Source organism: Candoia aspera, chromosome 1, assembly GCF_035149785.1.
Source record: "Candoia aspera isolate rCanAsp1 chromosome 1, rCanAsp1.hap2, whole genome shotgun sequence".
Lineage (NCBI taxonomy): Eukaryota > Metazoa > Chordata > Lepidosauria > Squamata > Boidae > Candoia > Candoia aspera.
Window position 1 is genome coordinate 244,853,293 of NC_086153.1, and position 23,239 is coordinate 244,876,531.

The 23,239-nt window shown below is 36.1% G+C and overlaps 1 protein-coding gene across 1 annotated transcript in view; it reads right to left on the reverse strand.

Annotated features, from left to right (window-relative positions):
• OTOG (otogelin) overlaps positions 1-23,239 on the reverse strand; it is a 95,156-nt gene that overhangs the window by 63,921 nt on the left and 7,996 nt on the right. Inside the window, exons 6-23 of the mRNA XM_063317904.1 lie at positions 22,714-22,868; positions 21,943-22,061; positions 20,559-20,764; positions 19,187-19,320; positions 17,695-17,801; positions 16,478-16,587; positions 15,379-15,504; positions 14,586-14,694; positions 13,193-13,239; positions 12,098-12,243; positions 8,965-9,097; positions 7,870-8,047; positions 6,299-6,423; positions 5,060-5,272; positions 3,895-4,060; positions 2,984-3,058; positions 2,099-2,139; positions 1,320-1,470 (exon numbers count right to left, since the gene is read on the reverse strand). Coding sequence (XP_063173974.1) covers positions 1,320-1,470; positions 2,099-2,139; positions 2,984-3,058; positions 3,895-4,060; positions 5,060-5,272; positions 6,299-6,423; positions 7,870-8,047; positions 8,965-9,097; positions 12,098-12,243; positions 13,193-13,239; positions 14,586-14,694; positions 15,379-15,504; positions 16,478-16,587; positions 17,695-17,801; positions 19,187-19,320; positions 20,559-20,764; positions 21,943-22,061; positions 22,714-22,868 — 2,341 coding nt within the window. The remainder of the gene's footprint in view (positions 1-1,319; positions 1,471-2,098; positions 2,140-2,983; positions 3,059-3,894; positions 4,061-5,059; positions 5,273-6,298; positions 6,424-7,869; positions 8,048-8,964; positions 9,098-12,097; positions 12,244-13,192; positions 13,240-14,585; positions 14,695-15,378; positions 15,505-16,477; positions 16,588-17,694; positions 17,802-19,186; positions 19,321-20,558; positions 20,765-21,942; positions 22,062-22,713; positions 22,869-23,239) is intronic.

Here is a 23,239-nt window from a genome sequence, read left to right on the forward strand (position 1 = left end):
GTAAATTTGGGGGGTGCAATATTACTCAAAACGGGTTGATGAAAAATTTTCAATTGAGCTGTTTTAATCTGAGTTTAGAGCATTCTTTTTAATTTGTACATACAGTATCTCTATCATACTGATAGCAGTGTTTCCTCTTGCTGCATGCTAATAAAAATCAGGGAAGGTTGTGTGCCTAGTATTGATTTCTAAGAAGGAGCAGGTTTCATTGGGAAGCTACCACAGATAGAAAAACAAATGGTAAACAAACATTAATATTGTCATAAAATTCATAATTATTGCCAGAAATAGCAGCCCAAGGAAGTGAAAGGAACATGCCTGGAACCTTGGTAAGATAAAGTTGTATCTACTATTTTAATGAATTTTCATTTGCAGACATAGACTGAATTATCTGAACATTAAATGTAGATATTGACATCCCTGGAGAACTTCGACTAATGGGAAGCATCAAACAAAACACAATGTATATACTTCCTTCTGAAAGACAGTATTGGCCTACATGTACAGTATAACCCATTGAAGGACTAGCTTACAATTACAGGGGCTTACAGAATGCAGCATCAGCTGCAGAATGTTTACTGGAAGGCAAATTTGTGAAAACCAGTCTCTGTGCAGGGCCTGTAGACTCAAACATAGATTTGCCTCTCCCTTCTTTAGAACTACTACAAAGATAGAAATTAAGTTTATACAGTAGACTCTCAGTTAACCAGAACTCAAGCAACTGGCACTCTCAAGCAACTGGCAAAAAAAAATCTGTATCTCTCTGCTGCCATCTAATGGGTATTAGGGTTTAATAGTTACTCTCAAGCAACCAGAAACTACATTTATCAGGCATCTACCAATCCCCATGGGTGCTGGTTAACTGAGAGTCTACTGTAGTTTCCCAGATAACTATTTTTAACAAAATAGAACTCTATGCATGAAGTACAAAAACATAAGGCCCCACCCACTTAACCATGTAACAATCTAAGTCCCAACATTAATGGGAAGGAAATATTCTGCTTTAAAGAGATAGACAATGAAGCTCAAAGGCTGTGAAGGAATAAATATAAGTACTGTAGATATGTATTTGTGCTGCTTAGGCTTTCGATTTGGTTGTGTTGCCCCATGTTATGTTGCCTCAACATAAGAAAGATGTGTAAGGGGGTAAAACTGTTAACTGTACTTCTGGAGCTGGACATGTTCATCAAACTGTCTTCAACTATTTAAAAGGGAATGAGAAATCATACACGAATGTGTATGCACTAATTGCTGATGGGAGTATAAGCTATACTGTATGATAAAAATAAACAATGTTATCTGCATGTTTGTTTGCTTACCCAGTAGGACACATGCATCCTGAAAAGCATGGAAGTTGTGCAGACATAGTGATATTTAGCAGTTGATTTTCACATGTTCTCTCCCTGCCAAGTTCCATGGTTGGTGGATTACTACAGTTAACATAGAATTGGTCATCCGGGCAGTCATGAACTAGAAAAATACAACATACAGTATATAAGGTCACAGTCAGTTTACTATATTCTATAAACCTCTTCAGTACAGAGGCCTAGCAGTCATATTTTTAAGAGGATTGCACAACTTCATGGAGTATATGCCTATCACCTGTATCACTAATATGAAAAAGGTGAAAGGTCCCCTGTGCAAGCACTGAGTCATGTCTGACCCTTTGGAGGGACGCCACTTTCAGAATGTTTTCTTGGCAAACTATATCAGGGTGGTTTGCCATTTCCTTCCCCAGTCATCACCTTCCCCAGCAAGCTGGGTACTCGTTTTATCAACCTCGGAAGGATGGAAGGCGGAGTCGACCTGAGCCGGCTACCCAAGAGAGAATCCAGCTTCTGCTGGGATTGAACTCGGGTCGTGGGGAGAGTTTCGGTTGCAATACTGCTGCCTACCACTCTGCGCCACATGAGACTTTGTATCACTAATATACTTCTGATCAAAATCATAAATTGATTTAGTTGCCATAGTACTTTCTTAAATTATTCTGATCCAGTTTTCTTGCATAATCACCACACACAAGTACACAACAAGACTACAGTTTAGGGAAAAGTGATCTGGGTTCAATTTGTTTTGGTGTTTATTTTCCTTTACATACCAGTGCTGTCTTCACAGTTCATCATTCCATTTCTGCAGTGGCTGGTGAAAAATGCAATAAATAAATAAAATGAAAACTTTTTTTAAAAAAGTTGGAAATCTAACATAATGTTTCTTGAAACAAACAAAAAACTTCTATTGCTTTTTAACAAATAACCTTTTGAACAATTCTTGTGCTAGACCATAGATCATGTGTTAGAACAGAATGTGCATACTTAAAGCATAACGTGGATGTCCTGAATGAACAAGATCTAACATATTTCAGCCATGACAGCACAGTCAATAATTGTCAGGCCTTGCCCAAGAATGACAAGGAAGCAGTCCAGGCAAACTTCAGTTCTTCATTTGCTCACACCATATAGACAGAATCTTGCCAGACTAAACCTACCCTACTCTAACCTAAAGGGAAATAATCTAGGGCGTGGCTACTTTGAACCTGTCTTCCCATGTTCTAGTTGTGTTGTCTCTTATCTTGCCCCCATCCCTGGAATGTGCTCCCTCCTTCCTGAGAACCAGCTGAGTTACTGTAGTCCATCACAATAATACAAGGAAATTGCATTAAGTATTTGAGGAGATGATGAAGGAAGTAGCTGGATTAGGAAGATATCAGAGAAAGGTATCTCCTTCTCCTCCTACCATCTTATCTCAGATTGCTACAGCCAGTCATCCTATCAACCTTACTATGAAAAATGGGAGTAAGCATCTTTGCCTCTGACAACAAAGTGCCTTGTATCTTTGAGGGCAGACAGACAGAAAAAATTCACAAACAGAAAAAGTTCTTCCATTTCTGGAAGAAAATTCAGCATCCAACCATAACCGGTCAATGGAAAATTAAGAAATATATAAACTTTGATTGGAAACTATCTGAAATATGAGACTAACTTACCACTTTCCAAAAGAGGTGATTATATTTTCTCCAGGGGGGTAGTCAATACCCTGAAAATAGCAGGGGCATTCATTTCTATAATGAAAACAAGTACTGAATATTGATATAAAATTTATATGGCTGGAAATATTAACTCTTATAATGAAAACAAAGCATTCCAACCAAGCATCATGCATTGGAATGTTTTCCTATCAAGTAAATCCTACGTACAGCCAAGTAAGATGAGTTACAGATATACAAATGATAGCACGTATGTACCAGAAGAATACATTTTTCCTTCATAAAATGTTCTTTTAAAAAAAGGTAGTGTGTAAACACTGTTCTTCCTATCAGAAACTGTAATAAAGTATGCTTTTGTTTTCACATAATCCAGAAAAAGGATACAATGACTTAGTCAAATCAAGTAAAGCTTGACTGCAGCATGCTGTTTGGAAAAATCAGTCTGCTTGCTATTTTTCCCACCTACAAAATTGATTTTTTTGATTCTTAGTAACTTAATTGGTATTCACTTTTAAACAATACAATTGCTAGCTAATAAAATCCATGTTATACTGTCACAAAATAAATTATTTGGGGAATATTTCATTAGAATTTTAGAAAACCATCTTAAGATTTGAATCATGAGATAAATATAATTATTTACAACTTCAGTGACCAAACTCTAATCATGCTGCTAGAAGTGGAAAGCAAGAAGGGTGAGGAGGGATCATGTCTCCAACCTTGGCACAGAGCAGTATATGGAATCACTACTGTCTCTCTTGCGCAGCACTGCTGTCTGTCCAGTTACTCAATAAGTTAGAAGTTTGTTTTTCAGCTCTATTTATGTGAAAGCTTGAAGATTTATTCCGCTAGTCACTTAGATCTGAAAACATACAGTTACAAAGAAATAATATCAGCATAATTAAACCTACTGTGGCACACATCTGTCAGTTTTGATGTTCAGATACATTCCAAACGGGCAGGTGCAGCCTTCAACACAATCACCATCGCATGTCTCTGGCACGGAGAATGCTCGGCAGCTCCTACCACAGGTAGATACACAAGTACTGTATTCCTTTGTATCTTCACATGAAAGAGCTGCTCAAATGAAAAGAAGAAAACTTCTCATCTTACAAGCCAAATGCACACACACAAACCCACAACACACACTCACACACTAACATTTTATCTCACACACTTCAGTAAGAGTCACTGAACATAAGCTGCTGTTACAAAATACTATGAAAGCTTACTCAGAGTTAGGTCCAGCAAATTTAGGCAAAGCACAGGACTTTAGTGTAAGACACTGTTTCATTAGGAATAAATTGTGTTATTATATGAAGAAAGGTCTACATTGCTTATTACATTCAACATTCAGCGTAGATTTGAATCATTTTATTTTTTTTCCCCCCTAATTTGAGAGGGGTAAGTACTGCATGCTTGTTTTGGAATTTACAGTGTGCTTTTTGTATATCTCCCATCTCAAAATGGCAAGAAATCATGCATATATTTTCAGCAGTTATGTTCCAACAATTGTTTGACAACAGAAAGGCATGTTCCAATCTCAGAACAGCCTGTTTCAGGGCTAGAATGTTCCACGATGAAATATTTTGCATAGCCCTACTCTGGGAGACACAATAACGGGTTTGATAGCCACAACAGGCCCTGGGAAGTAAGCCTTCCTATTCTTTCAACCACAAAACATCACCTCTACTATAAAGACTTTTTTTTCCATTTTAGGAGAAGAGCACTACATGATAAAACAGCTCACATTTATGCAAGTCTTATTCAAGACTTCCAACAATTTACTTCCCAGAACCACTTCACAGAATAAGGAAGTCTGCATCTTCCTTGCACACACTGTTTATCACACTGTAATATAACCAATATAAGAAACACAGGGGGAAAAATCCTCAACTGCATGAATTCATGGAAGAACTCTAGCTTAATGTTCTATGGGTGCCCACAATTCTGTGGAAACAAGCAAAGGAATTAAGTTCAGTTATTTCATCTACTTCACGGGATTCAGCTTTGTCTTGAAATTCAGTCATGGTGGCAAGGACAGTTGTTAAATCTGGATACTGAAAAATAACTTACCACATTCTGGGATACTACTCCGGAAATCTATCTCCACTCCAAATCTGTGGCACAGGTGGGCATAATGGGAGAGAGCAGAACACATACAGATCTGCCCACACTTGCAGGTATCTCTTCTACACTGTTCAAAATAGGGGAGAGGACTCAGATAGGTATAGCATGGGGCAAAGAGTTCTTTGGTAATGATGCTGCAAGCTTCTGTTGCATAAGCAGCTGTTAAAGTAATAAATAGAAATAACCAAGTTTTAGTTGGAGATCCTTTAATTTAAGAGCATTGTAAAGCCTCCCCCCACCCCGGGGAACAAAAATGTATTTTTCAGCTTCTCTGATAGCCAAAGCCAATAGGATAACTGATGGAACTTGTAGAAGTAAATTGTGTTGAATTTTTTTCAAGAAACACTTGAATCGCAATCACCATAAATATGTTGTCTTCTGTTCTTCATACAGCTCATTGTTATATTCATATTCAGAGCACTGAGGGGAACCTACAAAACTAGACATATTGCAGAGAGATAAGCTGCAGGAGTTCCATCAGATGGTCATTTATGAGCAATGCTGAGAATTCTACTTGAGCAACATCTGGAGGTCTCCAAGTTTCCCATACAGTAAGGATGACCTGCTTGAACAATTAGTAGCAGACTGGCTGAACTTAAATTCTGTTGTTTCACATAAAAATACCAAAAACACTGCTATGCAAATAGCGTTACAAAAAATGTAACCTCTAAAGCTTCTATTCTTTTGTGTGAGCTATGACAACAAAAGGCTTCACTCTAGCACTGAATCAGTGCAAGCAGTTTTCCAATTATTATTTATATTTTTAAAAAACCAATGCATTTTAATTCTTTTTAGGCAATTTAGCATTCATGTATCTAGCTTAGCCATAGAAAGAAATAAGCAATTCAGGGCCTGAATTACAGTAACACAAGAATCTGAATGCAACGAAAATTAAAGATAAACTTTGGTAGCTGTAACTTTTAAATAAAGAAATATCCATACTGCTGCAGAGAACAGCCATGGGCAGAGCATTATAAATACCGTCATCTTATTCTTACCAGGATATCATGACAACATATATATTTGGGCATGGGTCATCTTAGCTATTTTCTTAATTTTATACATGTAATTGAGTTTGAGGTCTAAGTACACATGTACAGACATCACAGCTTCAGAAGCTCAGAATGAACCTTGTTATGTCGCAACATCAAACATTTTATTGCTACTCTCCATATTCATACTCACCTGCTTGTAAATGAATATCACATGGATCTACTGATGAACTGTCATACCCAGGACTACAGGCTGATGAAGTTTTCCAGGAATTTCCAAAAAGCTGAGGCGTAGTTTCTGGCACTCCAACTGGAGATCTTTTTTTTTTTTATTGATTGATTTTTAGCAAATAATTAGTTTTTGAAAATAAGCAGTAATATCAATTAAAAACACATACTTCAGTCATTGGGTGCATACAATGAAATTAATAGAGTTGACTTATTGTCACGCAGTCCTGATATCAGGAATCTGTAAGTCTCCTTATTCAGATACTTTATATTTTAAAAGCACAACCCTACAAACATACTAGTTAACTTATTATCTTTTGTGTATAAAAGGAAGACACTGTGTTGAGTTAAATAATATATCCTTGTCCACTGTTTTTATGAACAAAATGTTTCATTTTATAAAGAGTTAGGCAATCCAATTATTTGTCTTTTATATAGTATAGACAGTAACTAAGCATGAGCCTTCTAAATTTAAATTGGAAGGATTGAAAAATTCTAAAGCAGCCATTGCTCTAAACTATTCAGAAAAAGTTTTCATCTATATTTCCCATGGAGCCCTAGCATTCTAGCATTCTATGAGAACTTGGTGGGGTTCTGTTAGAGAAAAAGTTCACTCAGATGCAGCCAATTTGCTGTCACCAGAGTTTTGCCTCAGGAGTTCTGAGAATTTTTTTTTAATCAACAGGTTCTGTGGCTTGACAATTCGAAAACCCCTGATCTTGAGGTCATCAAAAAAAAAAACAACAACCCTGTATACGAAGAGGTGAACCAAATATTTAGAATATCTAGGAATGTTCAGAACTCTGTAGATGAACAGTGCCCCAAATACGTAGAATTAAGGGGGAAAAGCCATGTATAACACCTTTCCTTTTACTGTACTTCATTGCAACAGGCTGCAGGATAAATCCCAGATTTGCCAAACTATTGTTTACAATGACAAAATATGAGCTAAGTGAGTCCTGCCATCCATGATTTGGGGGACTGGAAATCATGCCATCTGAGCACAGCCCTACCTGCAAAGCAATTATCATTACAGTAAGCTTCATGCCAGCATACAAAATATGCTCTATACTTTGCTTTAGTTTGGCAGTATATCTCCTATTCAGTGCCCATAGCATTACGACAATGGGATTAAAACAAATTAAAACCAGAAGCTGAGAATATTTGCCAAGCTTTTGAGAAAACTTGTAAGAGAAACATCTTCTTCTAAGCAACAGAGCTTTGCAAGGCACAAGATTAATAATAATAACAACAACAATAATTTATTAAACTTGTATGCCACCCAATTCACAATCTTAGCTGAGGTTCTCCAACTTTATTATTTTTTTAGATTGGGTTGTCAGATTTGTGTCCAGCACATTTTAACTTTCTTGCTGCCCAGAACCACCACCCAAAATCACAAACGAATGGGTGGCTTACAAATATGACTATTCTTTTTGAACAGTCTAGTAACTACTCATGTTTTTTCTACCTTGTTGAAAAAGTGCACTAATTAAAAACTTATTTTAGTATTTTAGAAGTTACAATTATACATACAAAAAATCATCCTGAGTGTTTCCATTGAAAGTTCCACACAGGCCAATAGTATCATCTTTCCACTGAGCATCAGCTTCAAGATAGAGTCTTAAACCTTTCCAGTCATAAAGTATTTGTAATCCAACGTATGATTTAATTTGTAAAAATACAGAGGAAACTTTCCTAATTTCAAAGGAATCTAAAAGAGAAAAATAAAAGGAAGATACAACAATAGTAACCTCAAATACTGTTGAAGTGTTCATTTTATTTTACCGTTCACCTAAAGCTTGTTGGAGATGATCCCCACAGACCCCACATTTCAAAAAGTTCAGCCCAATTCAAGTTTACTCAGACTGTAAATTCATTTCTAAACTGATGGCACTGATTGTTCATGGTAGTGATAGCCTTAAATTTAAACCTTAGATACTTCTGCAAATATTTTCCATCATTTTGTGTGAGAAAGTGATGGAATCATTTAGAGTAGGACTGACTTTATATTATTTAGGTAGGAGGTATATAGAATGTTTCCAAAAACAATTCATTTTACACAAACACCTTCAGATTTGAGCGGAAGCTACTTAATCCACCAGTAAAAAAATAAAATAAAATCCTCTATGTGTGGTTCTTTGCTGAGGTACAAACAAGGGAACATAATACAGACTAATAAATCCTAGAATATAAAACCAAGTAAAATATAATCCATCCTTTAATATGGAGACGCAGCAGCTAACTTAACCAGTGTTGGGAAATAAAAGAAAGATTGACAGATGGCATGGAATGAATTATCATAATACTCACGGATAAGCCCATCCATGGATAAGCAGAACCCAATTTTGGGGGTATATTTTGGAGCCTAAAATTCTCAGTTTATCTGTGAGTATATATGGTATCTCTTGTTCTATCTGCATGATGGTCTATTAATGGCTTATTCCGCTGCAATATATTGTTCAGTCTCTTCATATCCCTAATTCTGGTCAAATAGAGAATTTAGCATAAAAATTGCATCAAAAAGAGGCGCATGAAACCTGTGACTTCCATGACAAATAATATATAACTAAAATTATAGCATTTTCATATTTGTAATGTTATTTTTATTACAATTTTATTCTAACTTACCATCAATATAAGGCAGATTGACTGTATATTGATCATGTACCAAAACATCTCCTAAATGCGTCAGAGTTACTTGCCTCCTAGAATCTTGACTGAAAATAAGACTGACTGATTGGATACATGTTCCATCATGATTCTAGAAAGATGAAGACAAATAATACCTTAAAATAATGTGGAGTTCATATTGGATCAAGGTATAAAGTGTAATAATTCTCAGTGAAAAAGAAAAAAAATGTTGTAAATGAATATGAGGTAAGTTATGACTTCACATATAGCTGCTGCTTCACTCTATTTAGTTCAATTCTGGTGCTTCCCAACTCCAACTGACTCCATGTGGCTCACAATATAAAAAACAAAACATGAATACAATATGCTACATGGTATTTACAATATGGTAAATAAGTACAATAAAAGAAATTACAAGATGGAAAATCCAGACATCTGGTACCAAAACATATGAAGCATATGTCAAACACATCTAACAAGGAGTGCCATCCATCCTACCCCCAAGGCTTGGGAAGCAGCCAAGTCTTTAAGGCTTTCTGGAATGTCATATGGGTGGGAACCATCAGATCTCAGGAAGGACCTCAGTCAAGAAGGCAGATACCACAACAGAGAAGGAGAGTCTCTCTGACCATAGCTTACTGTGTCCTGAAAAATTACATTGCTTAATCAAAGGGACCCAGAGCATGCCCACTCTGTCAACTTATACCAACTGGCAGAAACCATCACATGGGCCCAGTGGAGCTTTAAAGGTGATAACCAACACTTGAGCCACACCAGGAAAAACACTGGCAACCAACGCAGCTCATGAAGCAGGAGTGTCTCGTGGGCGTGCCGAGGCAAACCCACCACAGCTCAAGCTGCTACATTCTGGATCAGTTGAAGCTGCTGAGTGTCTTCAAGGCAATCCCATGTAGAACACATTGCAACAGTTGAACCATGAGGTGAGAAGGGTATGAGTGACTATCTAGAGGGCTGATGAAGGAGTGCACTGGCACATCGGATGGAATTGTGCCAAGGCCCTCTTGGCCACAGCTGCCACCTGTTCTTTGAACAGGGCCTGTAAGTCTATGAAGACCTCCAGATTCCATACCACTCCTGAATGGGGAAGTGCAATTACATTCAGGAGTAAAGATGGAAGATGCCCAGACTGAGGCAGTCCCAACAACCATAGCCACTCAGCAGAATAACAGAATAACCATTCACCTTCACAGAATAACAGTATTTAAGGTTAAGTGAAATGCAACAGGGCACAGATAAGAGCAGGAAACCTTCTTCCATCAAGGGCTACATCCACAAGGTAGCATACTGAGGTCTGTATTCTGGCAGTAGGTAGGGCCAGTCAGAAGGGCCGTAGGCCACCAGCAAACTCTCTCCTTGATAAACATGGGAGCCTGAGATCAGTATTCTATTTAGTTATAAAGGTTGGTGCCATCTCAGAGTCTTCATATGAGATTCATATAAGATTCATATAATTCATATAAGATTGCTCTGAGCAATTCAAAACAAGCTTTAAACATAATAACAGACATACTGTGGCGTTACTGAGAACTAGAGAGTGCTTTCTAGATGTAAATACCTTAAATATAAAATAACTCTAGTCATAGTATCCTACAGAACAAAAATATTTCCCTTCATTTTTTCTCAGGTTTAGAAAATTTATGGAACTTGTATATCCAGGCTTGCTTTCTAGATTTCCCACAACCGTTATCCTGGCAATGTATTCTTACAAATAGCTGCATTTCCTCCCCAAAAAAAAATTAACCCCAAAACTCTATCAAAGGATTAGAATAATTGTGTGTCCTATTTTTCAGATGACAATCCTCTACTTGAAATCATGCTCTTATTAAGTTTTTCTAAGTATCACTTTTCATAAATAACTTGAAGCCAAATATTTGAAATTACAGCTTGATTAGCCTTCACAATTCAGCATGCTGAGTTTCTATTCTAAAGACTCCTTTTTCCCAGAATAATTTAAGCTACCTCAGGTAATTACAGCCTCTAGATCTTATCATTACATTTTTAGACCTTTTTGGTCAAGTAGTTAGAAAGTGGTGATAGACATGCTTCACTGGAAGACAATCTGCTTTCTTACATACTCTCCATCTGAAATACACAAACGATGAAAGCAAACCACTGTGGCTCCAAAATGGTTTTTTCTGGAAATTGCATGACATTCAATGAAACGCTTTAAAACTGTTCAATAAAAAGTGAATCCAAGAAACCAGATGAACAAAATGGGGCAGCACAATATGAGTAAAGCATCCACATCAAGTAGATAAGAAAAGCTAAATGAAATCCAATACTATTAAAACCTAACCAGAAGAAACCGTGTGTTTTTTTAAGTCAACATAATTCCACTGTTTTGTTTTGAGTAACAGACTTCGTATTTTATCTGTTTACAGTGGGAAAGAGACCTGGGTTCTGCCACCAGTGTGTTGCTGGTTCTGTCACCAATGAATGCAGTGCAGGTTTCCTGGTTCTCCTGCCAATAGGAATTTCTCAGGGGTAAACTTCAAACTATTTTTATTACTTCGGTGGGGAGGATACCATATTACCTACTCCTACACTATTTTGCTTCTTCACAGGCTACTTCCAGGTGCTACAATCCATGGCAGCCACTGCTAGCATTGCTATTCCCTTGCAGCACCAGTCAAGGCCAGAGCTGGCTCGTTATTGTTTCTCCCACTTCACTCTGCGTCCTTCTTCTGCCCAGGCGAACTGTCAGCTGAGCTTGTTTCAGACATGGGTTTATCACTCTTTTAGCAGACTTCTGTACCTGCCACCTGGCAACATAACCAGCAGCGAAGCCAGCTGTTTTAAGTACCTGCCTACACTTGCCCATTTCTGCCTTCCAGGGCAAATAGTAAAATAGTGCTTATTTTTCCCACTAGCAAGTGAAGTTTGGTGGAAGGGGAATCAAAGCCAGAGCAATCCACCACTTGTTTTCTTGAACTTGTCCTGCATTAAATGCATAAGACACAGCACGCCTGTGTCTTTAGAATGGAACTTCTGTATTTGACCACAGTAGTCAAAATTCAGAGATCCATTCATCAGAAAGCAGGAAGTGATGTATTTATCAGAAAGATGACTTAATTTTATGCCAAAAGCATGCTTGCTTTCATAAGCTTACCTGTCCACAAGGAGCATTTTGTAGAGTCACAGCAAATTTGTCAGAGATGCGACTTTTTGCTAGGATATACTGGCAAGGTGCTTGAAAAGTAAACTTGCGTCCATCAAATGTCATGAAGTGAATATCTCCTGAAACTGAGCACTGAGCTAGAAACAAAGAATGAAAAAAGGATTTTTTTTCAATATGCTACAAGAAGGTTCTGTGCTGTTGTATTTGATATTAAATGCTGAACAATATTAAGACAACCATACAAGGATGACAAAGAGAAATAAAGCAACTGTCTTGCTATATTATAGCCCTTTCCATCTTTTTAAAAATATTTCCTTTAAGAACCTGTTTCAGTGTCATAGCACATATTTGGATAAGTCTCATCTTCCCTCCCCTGGTCCAAGAAACAAAACATTCAAAAAAGCAATTGTCTATTCCTATTATATGGGTAAAAGAACTCTTATTTTTATGCTGAATGTATGCATGGGAGATATTCATGGTTAGCTGTTTAGTCTGTGTGGAAGATATCTATGTCTAGATTTTTAATAGAGAGGTAGATCTTCTTTTCGGGGAAGGATCTAAACCCATTCCCTTGGCACTGTTTTCCAGAGTTAAGCAGTAACTTGGAGGGCTTTTTCAGATCCACAGCACAATTATGGCACCAAGTGAAAGCTCATAGAAGATGAGGGGATATGAATATGACCTATAGTTGGAAAATAAGGCATAAGGAAAGAACACATAAAGAAAGGATTAAACATAACAAAAAAGGTTGGTTTCTTTTTAAGTTGGAAGATATGATCATGAATATCCTATATCAAATGTGGTTGGGCTCTGTGTATTCTTACTGAGCAATCAGGTACATGAAATGTCTGGAAATTGAGTGGGGTACTGCTGCAATGAATGCTGAGTGTATGCGGAATAATGAAAACACAGACATGACATTCATAAATAGATAGCTACAGCTTATACAAGACAAGTAGTCAGAAACAGAAAAAAATATTAATTTACAATAATAGGGTGGCAGCTGAGAAAACTTGCAAAAATATTACCACTAATATTCCAAGCTAGAAAACGAAGTCTGTATGAATTATCTAAAAACTGATGTACCTGGACAGGTAAGATTAGTGCAAATCCATTTCCCTCCAGAACATGTACTGAAAGAGAAAAAGTTTTGAGACTGAGAAATGTAGCTATCATGTAACACTAAACAAACTACATACTGAAAGCCTCAGCTGAGATTAAGCCATGAAAAGTCAGAAACCAAAGCTGAACCAAGATTTCTGGCTGAATGTATGCTATTAATTTCAGAAAACAAGTTATAGTAGGGGGATACTTATGGAAATAAATATGAGATCTTTCCATATGCACCAGATGTACTGTGTGGTATCTATGGGTTCCTTACTTGCAGTTCTGTAAAAGTGGAAGGCTACACATGCTTGGGACAAGGACAAGAATGAATTTCTTTTGTCACAAAGTGCTCAAAGTGAAGCATATTACCTCACAGATACATTAATATGTTTTTCTAAAAAAACTGTTTTTTCAAAGGCTACTCTTCAAGTATGCAGTCTAGGCATCAAACTCAAAAGCAATGTAAACACCAAATCACAACATTTAGACGAATATACAGGTACCATTATAAGAAAAATACAGTTTTAAATTCATGTGTACAGAATACGAATATTTATAGCATAAACCGCCAAGCAATCTTGAACATTTCCATAGCAGATCCCACAGTTGGCAAAAACCTGTTTCAGTTGTTGCAACGCAAAAATCCTCATCACTGTGGATAATGTACTGTATATTATTAACAAAATAGATAACTTGCACTTTTTATATACTCAGAGATGTGGCTCCCTCTCTTCTATTCATAATAATAAATTCAGTGACTTTCTCTTGGATTAAAGAAAATATCCCAACAACCCTGTGCCTCAAGATACATTCACAGTATCTATCCGTATAAACTTACTTCTACAGAATTCAAAAACTCTCCACATTCTTAACAGGAGAATGGGCTACCTAGTGAACTTCATATGTTTCTACACAGAAGCCTCATAATGCTATCATTCAAAAAGTAAAAGTATTCCATTTTGGCTCCTTAAAATACTTTTTCTTGTAAGGAAAATGATTGGAGAAATGGAAGCACAATACAGGAAAGTTACTCTAAGATGACATCAGAAAGTCCATGAGTAAAGTAACTGCAAAGTAAAAGCTAAATAGAAAAGCATCCTTAGTTTTGCTATATGTCATTGCTGTGTTGTTTTCAAGTTTTTCCAAAAGAGAATAATTCTAAGGATTTAAGAGTCAGGCTAAGCTAAGCTAAAACTTCCAAAGCTCTGTAATTATGCAAAATGTTTATGGCAAGAAACTCCTTTATCTTGGAAATATAATTTACAAACCTGTAAACTTACAAACCTGTAAACTTTAACAACTGTTTGCCCAATAGTAACGTATTTTATTGTTTGGGGTTAGTAAAACATACATAACATTTTCAGAATATTACCAGTTATTGCATTCCTCCTGAATTACTGCACCAGTTCTGTGGACAGTGCCATGGTAATCGCAAGGGCACTCAGTCGGCCTCACACATAATCTGTTTTCATAAATAAGTCCTAGAAGGTATATTCAAGAGCGGGCAGAAAATTATCAAGTCATGCGATTGATAACTATAAAATATCTTTGACCACATAGCACTTAAGAAAATTGCTTCACAATGCACAATATTATTAGTTAACAGTAGGTGTCCGCAAAATGTTTTAAATATGAACAATTTCAAATTGAAAGGCCTCATTTCAAGTGTAAAATGCCCTGCTTCGAACACAAAAAAGTTTTTTAGGGTGCAAAACTTTCTGTTTTGCTCAATTGGGAAGTGTTTTGAGCTTTAAACAGCCCCTTTTTGTAGGCAAAACACTGGTTTTAAGTTTGAAACACTCTGAAAATGATTGAAACAACTTGATTGACACTTGGAACAGGGCATTTCAGATTCAAAACAGTTCAAATCTGAATGTTTTATACACCCCAAGTTAATAGTTATTTCTTATCATAAAGGACAAATATAACCACATGTTACAAAGAAATAGGACTGTAAAAATATCTGGATCCAGAGGGGAAAAAGCAATTTGAAACACACAAGGGCATTAGATTACCCCTAGAACTCCCTTAGGTTTGTTTCATCTACCCCTTAAGAATTTACAATTTCACAAACAACAACTTGGGTGGTAAGCTCTTGAAATACAGCTTTTTAGCTGTTCTGCTGTAAATTTACAGGAATGCCACCCACACTATAGCCATATTACCATCTGGACAATAGCATCCATCAACACAGGGAAGTTCACTGTCAACGCAGTGAGATTTTTGGCGACACGAAAATGGACAACAGTCAATGCATTCATTGTAGACAAGATGCTCCTCACATTTAACAACTGCAAAACAGAAGACACAGAGAATGTTATCTGATTTATGCTGTTGTTTCAATTTCATTTAAGAAAAGAGTTCTATTCGAAGGTTTTTGCCTCTATAAATCCAGAAGGCTTTAATGTCTCCAGAGATTTCTTAAGGTTTAATCCATTTGAAAGCTGGTTTTAAAAATTATGTGTCATTTTCCTTTTCCATCCCTGCAACCATTCATAGATGTAGATTTCATTTCATTTCTAGAATGCTTTCCAAAACTACAGCTGGACCAAATGTAAAATCATCTGCATAATATTTGCAACGATATCTGCAAGATATTACAGACTTGTACACATATAGGTTCATAAGACTGTTTTTTTTCTCACTGGCCTCATTTTGGTGCCTCCTACAGTCCCACTGCTTAAATTACTTGAAATCTTAAAAGTCTGGAGGTCCAAGAAGAAGGATGACTGAATGGAGATAAGGATAACAGACACAAGATGCTCAGTTCCACAGATGTGCTTGTGCACTGCTTCTAGGCAGTTGAAATGTTGGAAGGAAATAGATAGGATTGATATATGATATATGAGCAGTGAACCCTTCAACAGAACATTTATTTCCTACTTCCTTTGGGAATGAAAATCATTATCACACAGGATCAATGTTAAATTTTCTTATTCCTACCTTTGTATTATAAAAATGTAAGTGTACGTTACATAATTCATATGTAGAATATTATGATATATTGTATTATGTTTCTGATGCGATACACAAACCTTATTTTATCTATTATAACAATAATTGCTGAAATGTCTTGTATGCTACTATTTTATCTAATCATTACTGTTCTCTGTTAGAAAATACAGCAATTTAAAAGTCTGGGTTTAAATATTATAAATTCAGTGAAAGCATGTGAAACAATGTGAAAACAAATTGTAGAAAAAAAGTCAAAGACTTGGGGATCTACTGAGACTAGAAAATATTCTGAAACCTTTCAGTGCCTACCACATTGCTCAAAATGTGCCCGCCATTCATGGAGAGGTTGTCCTGCTTGAGCACAAGTCCTTGCGTATTCAGTTAACGCACGACACCAAGTTGCATTATCAATTCCTGACCTTAAAAATATTAAAATTAACATAACATCACTATCCCTATTTCCACACAAGAGCAGTATGGTAATATTAATAACACTGATACTAATAATCCACAGATAGTACTAATAATATTCATTATTATTTTATTATTAGTTTGAGCAATGCACAAAATTAAAACAACATATAATAAAAGCAATACAAATCATAGTTATATTTTATTTGACCATTAAAAACTATCAATACTAAGAATACATACAGTTATCTGTTTATTACCATTTTGATCCTTGAGCAGTATTACCAGTAAACTGTTCAAAATTTCAGAATTTTATTGTGATAGAAAATCAGAATCAACAGGTACAATCATAACATATATTTATTTATAATTCTGTTTCAAGATCTTAATTGAACTGCATTTTAAAATATGCTTATTTCAATGAATTTAAGCTAAACTCTAAATCATGTTTTCAAGTTATGAGAAAGATTTTCAGAATGATTCATAACACCAAAACTTAAAGTGGCTTTTAAAAAACAAAATTAAAATAGATTAATCTAAGTTCACAGTTCAAAATGGCACACTACACTTCAGGTAACTTAAAACAGAAATTTTGGCTGTGTTCTTCACAAGCACAAATCAAGAGACATCCCTGCAACCAATCATAGTGCCTCCTATAGTCTATAGCTGCTTAAATTACATTATCAGAGATAAAGGTGTGAGTAACATCCACCTTATGGGAAGCCTAAGCTCATTATTATACAACTAAACCATGATTTAGTATTAAATCAAAACGTGATGAGAATCCAAAATACATAAATTTAGATCAACAATTATTTCAATTTGATCCATTTTCACTCAATTCCATGGAAATGATCAAATGAATATCATTCAACAACAGTTTGAAAAGAAGCAGGTGGGTAAAAAATACTTGGCCAAGATGAGTCCTGTTCTGTATACATACTATGTCATCTTGAACATGTTGAGAAGTTGCTCCTAGAGATCATGATACTGTCTGATATATGAATGGTGTGAGAATAATAATAATAATAATGACCCATGTGCATACAGTACATGCGTCTTTTTGGATCCTAGCTACCCTCTCCTAACTCTGGACCTCAAAAGTAGATACTTACATACATAAATCATTTGTGCAACTGGCCATGAAAGGAAATGGGCTCACAAACTCATGACATTCTTTAAAGGGGGACCAGAGCAACATGCTGCATAATGTGTATGTCCTCTGAAATCAGAGAGAAAGAATTAAGGTGGAGAAAAGTTGTTTTAAACAATACCAAAATAATTAACAAGCCTAGCATTAAAAAGACAGGTTGTCTCATTACTTTGAATCAATACTGTACTGGGAGTGATGTTGGGCCAAAAGTATTGTTGCATGGCACAAAAAAAAGACATTTCGAGTTATGGACAGAGAAGATAATATGCAGTGATTCCCAACTGTTGACACTGTTCTCCTAAACTGTGTGCCAGATCTCCTCTCTTCTCTGAGTGAAGCTATTCCATTTATGCAGTAGAAATCAGAATATAAACCAACGCCATTTCATCAACAGTAAACTGCTAATGAAATGGTTTATCATTTGACAAATTTTATGTAGTTTCTGCTTCTTGGGGGAGGAGAGAATTTTAGGTTTTGAAATAAATATGTAAAATTTGATACAGATTTGTATTTTTATCAAATATATTCCTATTACAATTACAAAATGCATTCTTACTATGCTCTAGATAAATGTACATTAACAAAAGTGTATTTTGCCCATAGGCAAATCAATTTTCCAATCTCATCCCATACTGGATACATACAGTATCCTATATATACTGTATATATACTGTATGTATACTGGAAAAAAAGTGCTGGAAATTTATGGAAAAATGAACTACGCAAGCCAAAATTATATTGAGTTTATCTGGTTTTGGTTTGTTTGTTAAGGACAATTGCCTATAGATAGAAAAGTTATTTCACAGGTGCTCATATAAATGTTTAAAAGCTAATTAAATTCTGGTAATAGACATCTCAAGTATCTACTGTCTATAGGTTTTAAATGCTAAAATAGCAAATTCTGAAAAATAATAAAGGATGAAATAGGATAATGTATTAAAAACAACTCAGACTTAATAAGAAATGTAATCCATCAGTTAACCTTGTTTTGTTCCAGAAGTAAAAAATTATATCAGAAACTAGCTGAAACTAGACAGAATCAGAGTTTTTTTGGTTGACTGACTGATGGTTATCTTGTCTTTAGGAACTCAAGACAACATATACAGCACTCCTTCCTACAGCCACCATCTTGTGAGGCCTATTAAGCTGAGAGATAGCCTTTCCCTAGGCAGCTTCACTGGCAGAGCATGGACTAAAACCTGGGTCTTCCTTCTCACAATCCATTAACCACTTTACCATACTTCATCACTGATTGCTCCTATGACAATGTCAGCCTTTATAAAATCTTCTAGACCACAAAGTTTCTCAACACTGTGTCAACCATGAGAACCATAGAAGCCAGTATGGCAGACATATATAATAAAAGGGCAATCATTATGACTGAATACACAAAGAAGGTTAATATTTAGAACTAAATCTTAAAGTTCAACTAAATGATAAATTATCATACCTACCTGCAAAAATGCTTCAGTTCGAGTCAAACAGGGTGGTTCATAGTTAAATGATGTGCCCCAGGAACGGATGTTCTCCTGGGGAGGATTTTCTCTCCAGCTTTCTACAAATTCTTCAATGTCTTCTGTAATTTTTCCTAGAGGAAAAAAATACACGAATGCATAAATGCAGGGAGTTTGCTTTATAGTCACTGCATTTCTTTCACAACTTCCATCTAACCTCTCAAGTAATATTAAATTTTTTCAGATGAGTTCTCAGACCTAGTCACTGTTCAACAACCTAGCCATTAACACCATGCTTTTTAAGGGAATCATTGTGCATACACTAACCAGGTGCAGTGAAATCAGTTCAAATGCTTTCACTGCTATTGACAAAATAGTATTGTAGGGTACACTGGGGGTCTTCACTCAAAATAATTTTTTGTTGGAGTTTATGGTGTTTCTTGTGTGAATTTTAAAACCTCTTTTTGCATTAGTCCCCTCTAGATATTCTCTGCCATGCTGTGTGGGCATCTAACAATCACGGGATGAATCTCTGATCGCCAAAGCATGCACATGCAAATACATAGGACATGCATGATGTAGGACATACAGTACTCATTACGATCCCATAACACAAGCAATCTGCCTGTACAGACTGGGGGAAGGGGTGGAATGAGACATTTTCTGCATACACCTTGGAAGGAAATTTTCTAAAGTAGAATAGAGGGTCTCATGATTTTTATCTTTCATCTGGCAGACTACAGAAACCCTGACCTTCCAGCTCCCATCCATTCTTCCATACAATGGCTGCTATTTGTATTTAATTTCTTTTGTACTGTTTTGATTGTTTAACTGTTTTTATGACTGTTAGCCGCCAAGTCACTGGTTTGAGATGGGCGGCTATATAAATTGAATGAATGAATGAATGAATGAATGAATGAATGAATGAATGATGAAATAATGAAATAATGAAATCTGCACCTATGACCTAGAATAAAAGGTCAGGCTGTACAATTTAAAAATATCTTGCTGGTACAATATTACCTTTACTTAAGTCTTGGGAAAAACTGATAGATTAGTACTGTTTAGATTAACAGTAGGTTAATACTAATGCTCCTGTGTCTTGAATATTCCATGCATATAAAATTAGAACAATCTGGTACTATAGATATGTCCTTTTTCTATCAATTTCATATTAGAATATCTCATACTGAGCAGCCCAAAATAAAATGATTCTCAAATGTTCAGATTTCAATTAAACCACTTATTAATTCTAATCTATATTTTAGTTACATTTCACTTCCTTGGACATGTCTACTGTTTGTAGATGGTAAGAACTACAGATAACATAAACATACACTGAGCAAATATTAGAATTAAAGTAAATACTCACCATAACTTGTGGAAAGCTCATCCTGCAGAATGGCATTGTTATTACCACATAATCCATGAGTTTTGCCCAAGTAATCAGGAGCCATCTTGATATAAACAGCAGATATCCCATCCCAAGCTAAAGAAAATGCATACTGATGTCTAACAATGACATATCCAGATACTTTTTGGATATATAATTTCCCTATGGTGTATGGTAATTGTACTCTAGGAAACAAAATAAATATCACCATAAAGAAAGGAACAAATAATTGCTTTTTTGTTTTCAGATGTTACTAATGTAATTCCCATTTTCAGCTTTGTAACTTTGTAACTGTCAATCAAAATCAGTGTTCTGCCCTCAACTGCACAGATCTTATTATTGCATAATGTTCCTATTAATGGAGAATAAAGACACCATTTTGTGATGACTTTGTTAGTAAACAATGTTCTTAACATGGCTTAGGGAACAGTCCTAGCTCCCTGGTTGTGAACAGCTAATTCACTTGTTGTGGAGAGCTAGGGCTATGCGAGAAGCTGTGGAAGCCAAGCAGAAGAGGAGGTCAGTGAGGAAGGGCAGCATGGCCCAGATATATGCTGGGGCCCATGGGACAGAAACAATTCAAAGAGACTGCACTCTAATTGGCTTGCTATAAGCTGCCTGGAAATTCAAGTTTACAATTTTCTAGATTGTTTTTATCCCCCACTGGCCTTTCCAAAATCCTGCTTCCTGAGTTGGCCAGTTACGTGGCTTTTAACAAGTTGGGTAAGAATATCCCTGTGATTCTGGCAACACCTATCAGTCAACAGAAAATTATAGGGAGCTTTCATTTTTAAAAAATCAGTATAAAAATGAATTTTCAGGAACTTTCTACCTATGGTAGGTCCCAACATGGAACACTTTAGGAATAGAGCCAAACACTCTTAGTTTCCCAGAGGGGTTAGGAAATCATTCAGCTTGCCTGTAAAAGCTTGATAATGTTATTGTTTTTTTTCCTTGGTAATGGGAGAGGAAAATGACAGAAAGGGAGACAGAATGAATAAAATAGATGAAGGAAGGAAACCCAGAGTCACTTCTTGTGAGATGGGCAGCCATATAAATTTGATATATAAACAAATAAATAATTAAATAAATGATTCTGTCCCTTTTGACCGACAACAGCTGACAAGTTTCCATGGCTGGCAGTCTGACACTTCTATTAATATTAGTTTACTGTACCCCAACTGACAATACATACACGTGCACAGATGCATACATAATGTTTGATAAACTATTTACTTCATATTGTCTGCAGGAATTAAGCTGGTCTATATTTAGGAATTGACAAGAGTACTTAAATCTGCAATGTTAAAATAACAGTGTAGGTAAAAACACCACGGAATGTGAGAATATACATTTAATTTACCCAATGCCTTTGTAGGTAACCTCACTACTTAATCTGATTTCTCCTTCTCCAGAAAAATATAAACTAACAGATCGTTTACAGGAATATGGAAAAGTACTGCATTCAGGATCATTATGGACCTGCCAAAAAAAGGTGAGATTACAATTTTAAGGAAAATTATATTAAAATGTGTATACAACTTCAGCAACAGGATCCCAAATAACGTTGAAATTATAAACGTTAATGCCTAGGTCAATGCCTGTATCTTAACTATTGCTGAACTGATTATTAGTTTGCATACCATCACATTTGGTAACAACTCTACTCCCCAAAATACAAAACAGTACATATAAGTGAAGCTTGGAATATTTGGGTTCAAGAACCCCATTTATCTGGGATCTCTGCAGCCTTCAACATTTGCATAGAACATGTTTGATTAATCTCCTATTGTAAATGTCCCCAAAACTCTGCCAAGCTTAGAAAAGTTTTCATGGCCACAAATCATGAAGCATAAGGGGTTATAACAATACGAAGTATCAACCCGCTTCACCCTCATGCATAGAGAAGCACTTTATATGGGTGCATCAAATCCCAGTCAAGCAACAGTAGAAAAAACCAGAACCATCCATCATATACCCCTATTCTTTCTGACATCCTCTGAAACAGATAGTGTCTGAAGTGTCATATTACACAAGTAACCCATCTACTAGACTAACTAGTTGATTCATAAACCCCAGAGCTGAGGAAGACAACTAGACTATACAACACATTTTCATTCTTATTTTCACTTACTTGTATGGAAAAACTCTGTTCATCTAATTCATTCTGCCTGACAAGAGCATATGTAGATTTCCCAGAGAAAAAATAGTAAAGTCCATCAAAGGTTTCATAATGATATTGTCCCCACGTTCGGCAAATGTTGTCTCGTTCTGTTCCCATGTTGTGTACTATAGCAAAAGAGGAGGGAAAGAACCATTCAGAAGCAATACCACTCTTGGCTTATGTTACACCCAGAGAAAGTGAAGACTATAAACATTTATCCAGAAGGGGGAAAATGTTACACAATAAGCATGGTGATATATAGCACTTATTGTTGGGATTACTGCCTTCATCCATTTCTTCTTCAGAATATGGCAGGAGAGCTCCAAACTACAGATTTGTGCCTTTTGGAGAACTGTGTTTGGTTCTGAGAATAAATCTATCAACCATATTAAAGGTTAGACCATACTAGGTAAGGTAGTAAAGGTAAAGGTTTCCCTTGACGTAAAGTCCAGTCGAATCCGACTCTAGGGGGCGGTGCTCATCTCCGTTTCTAAGC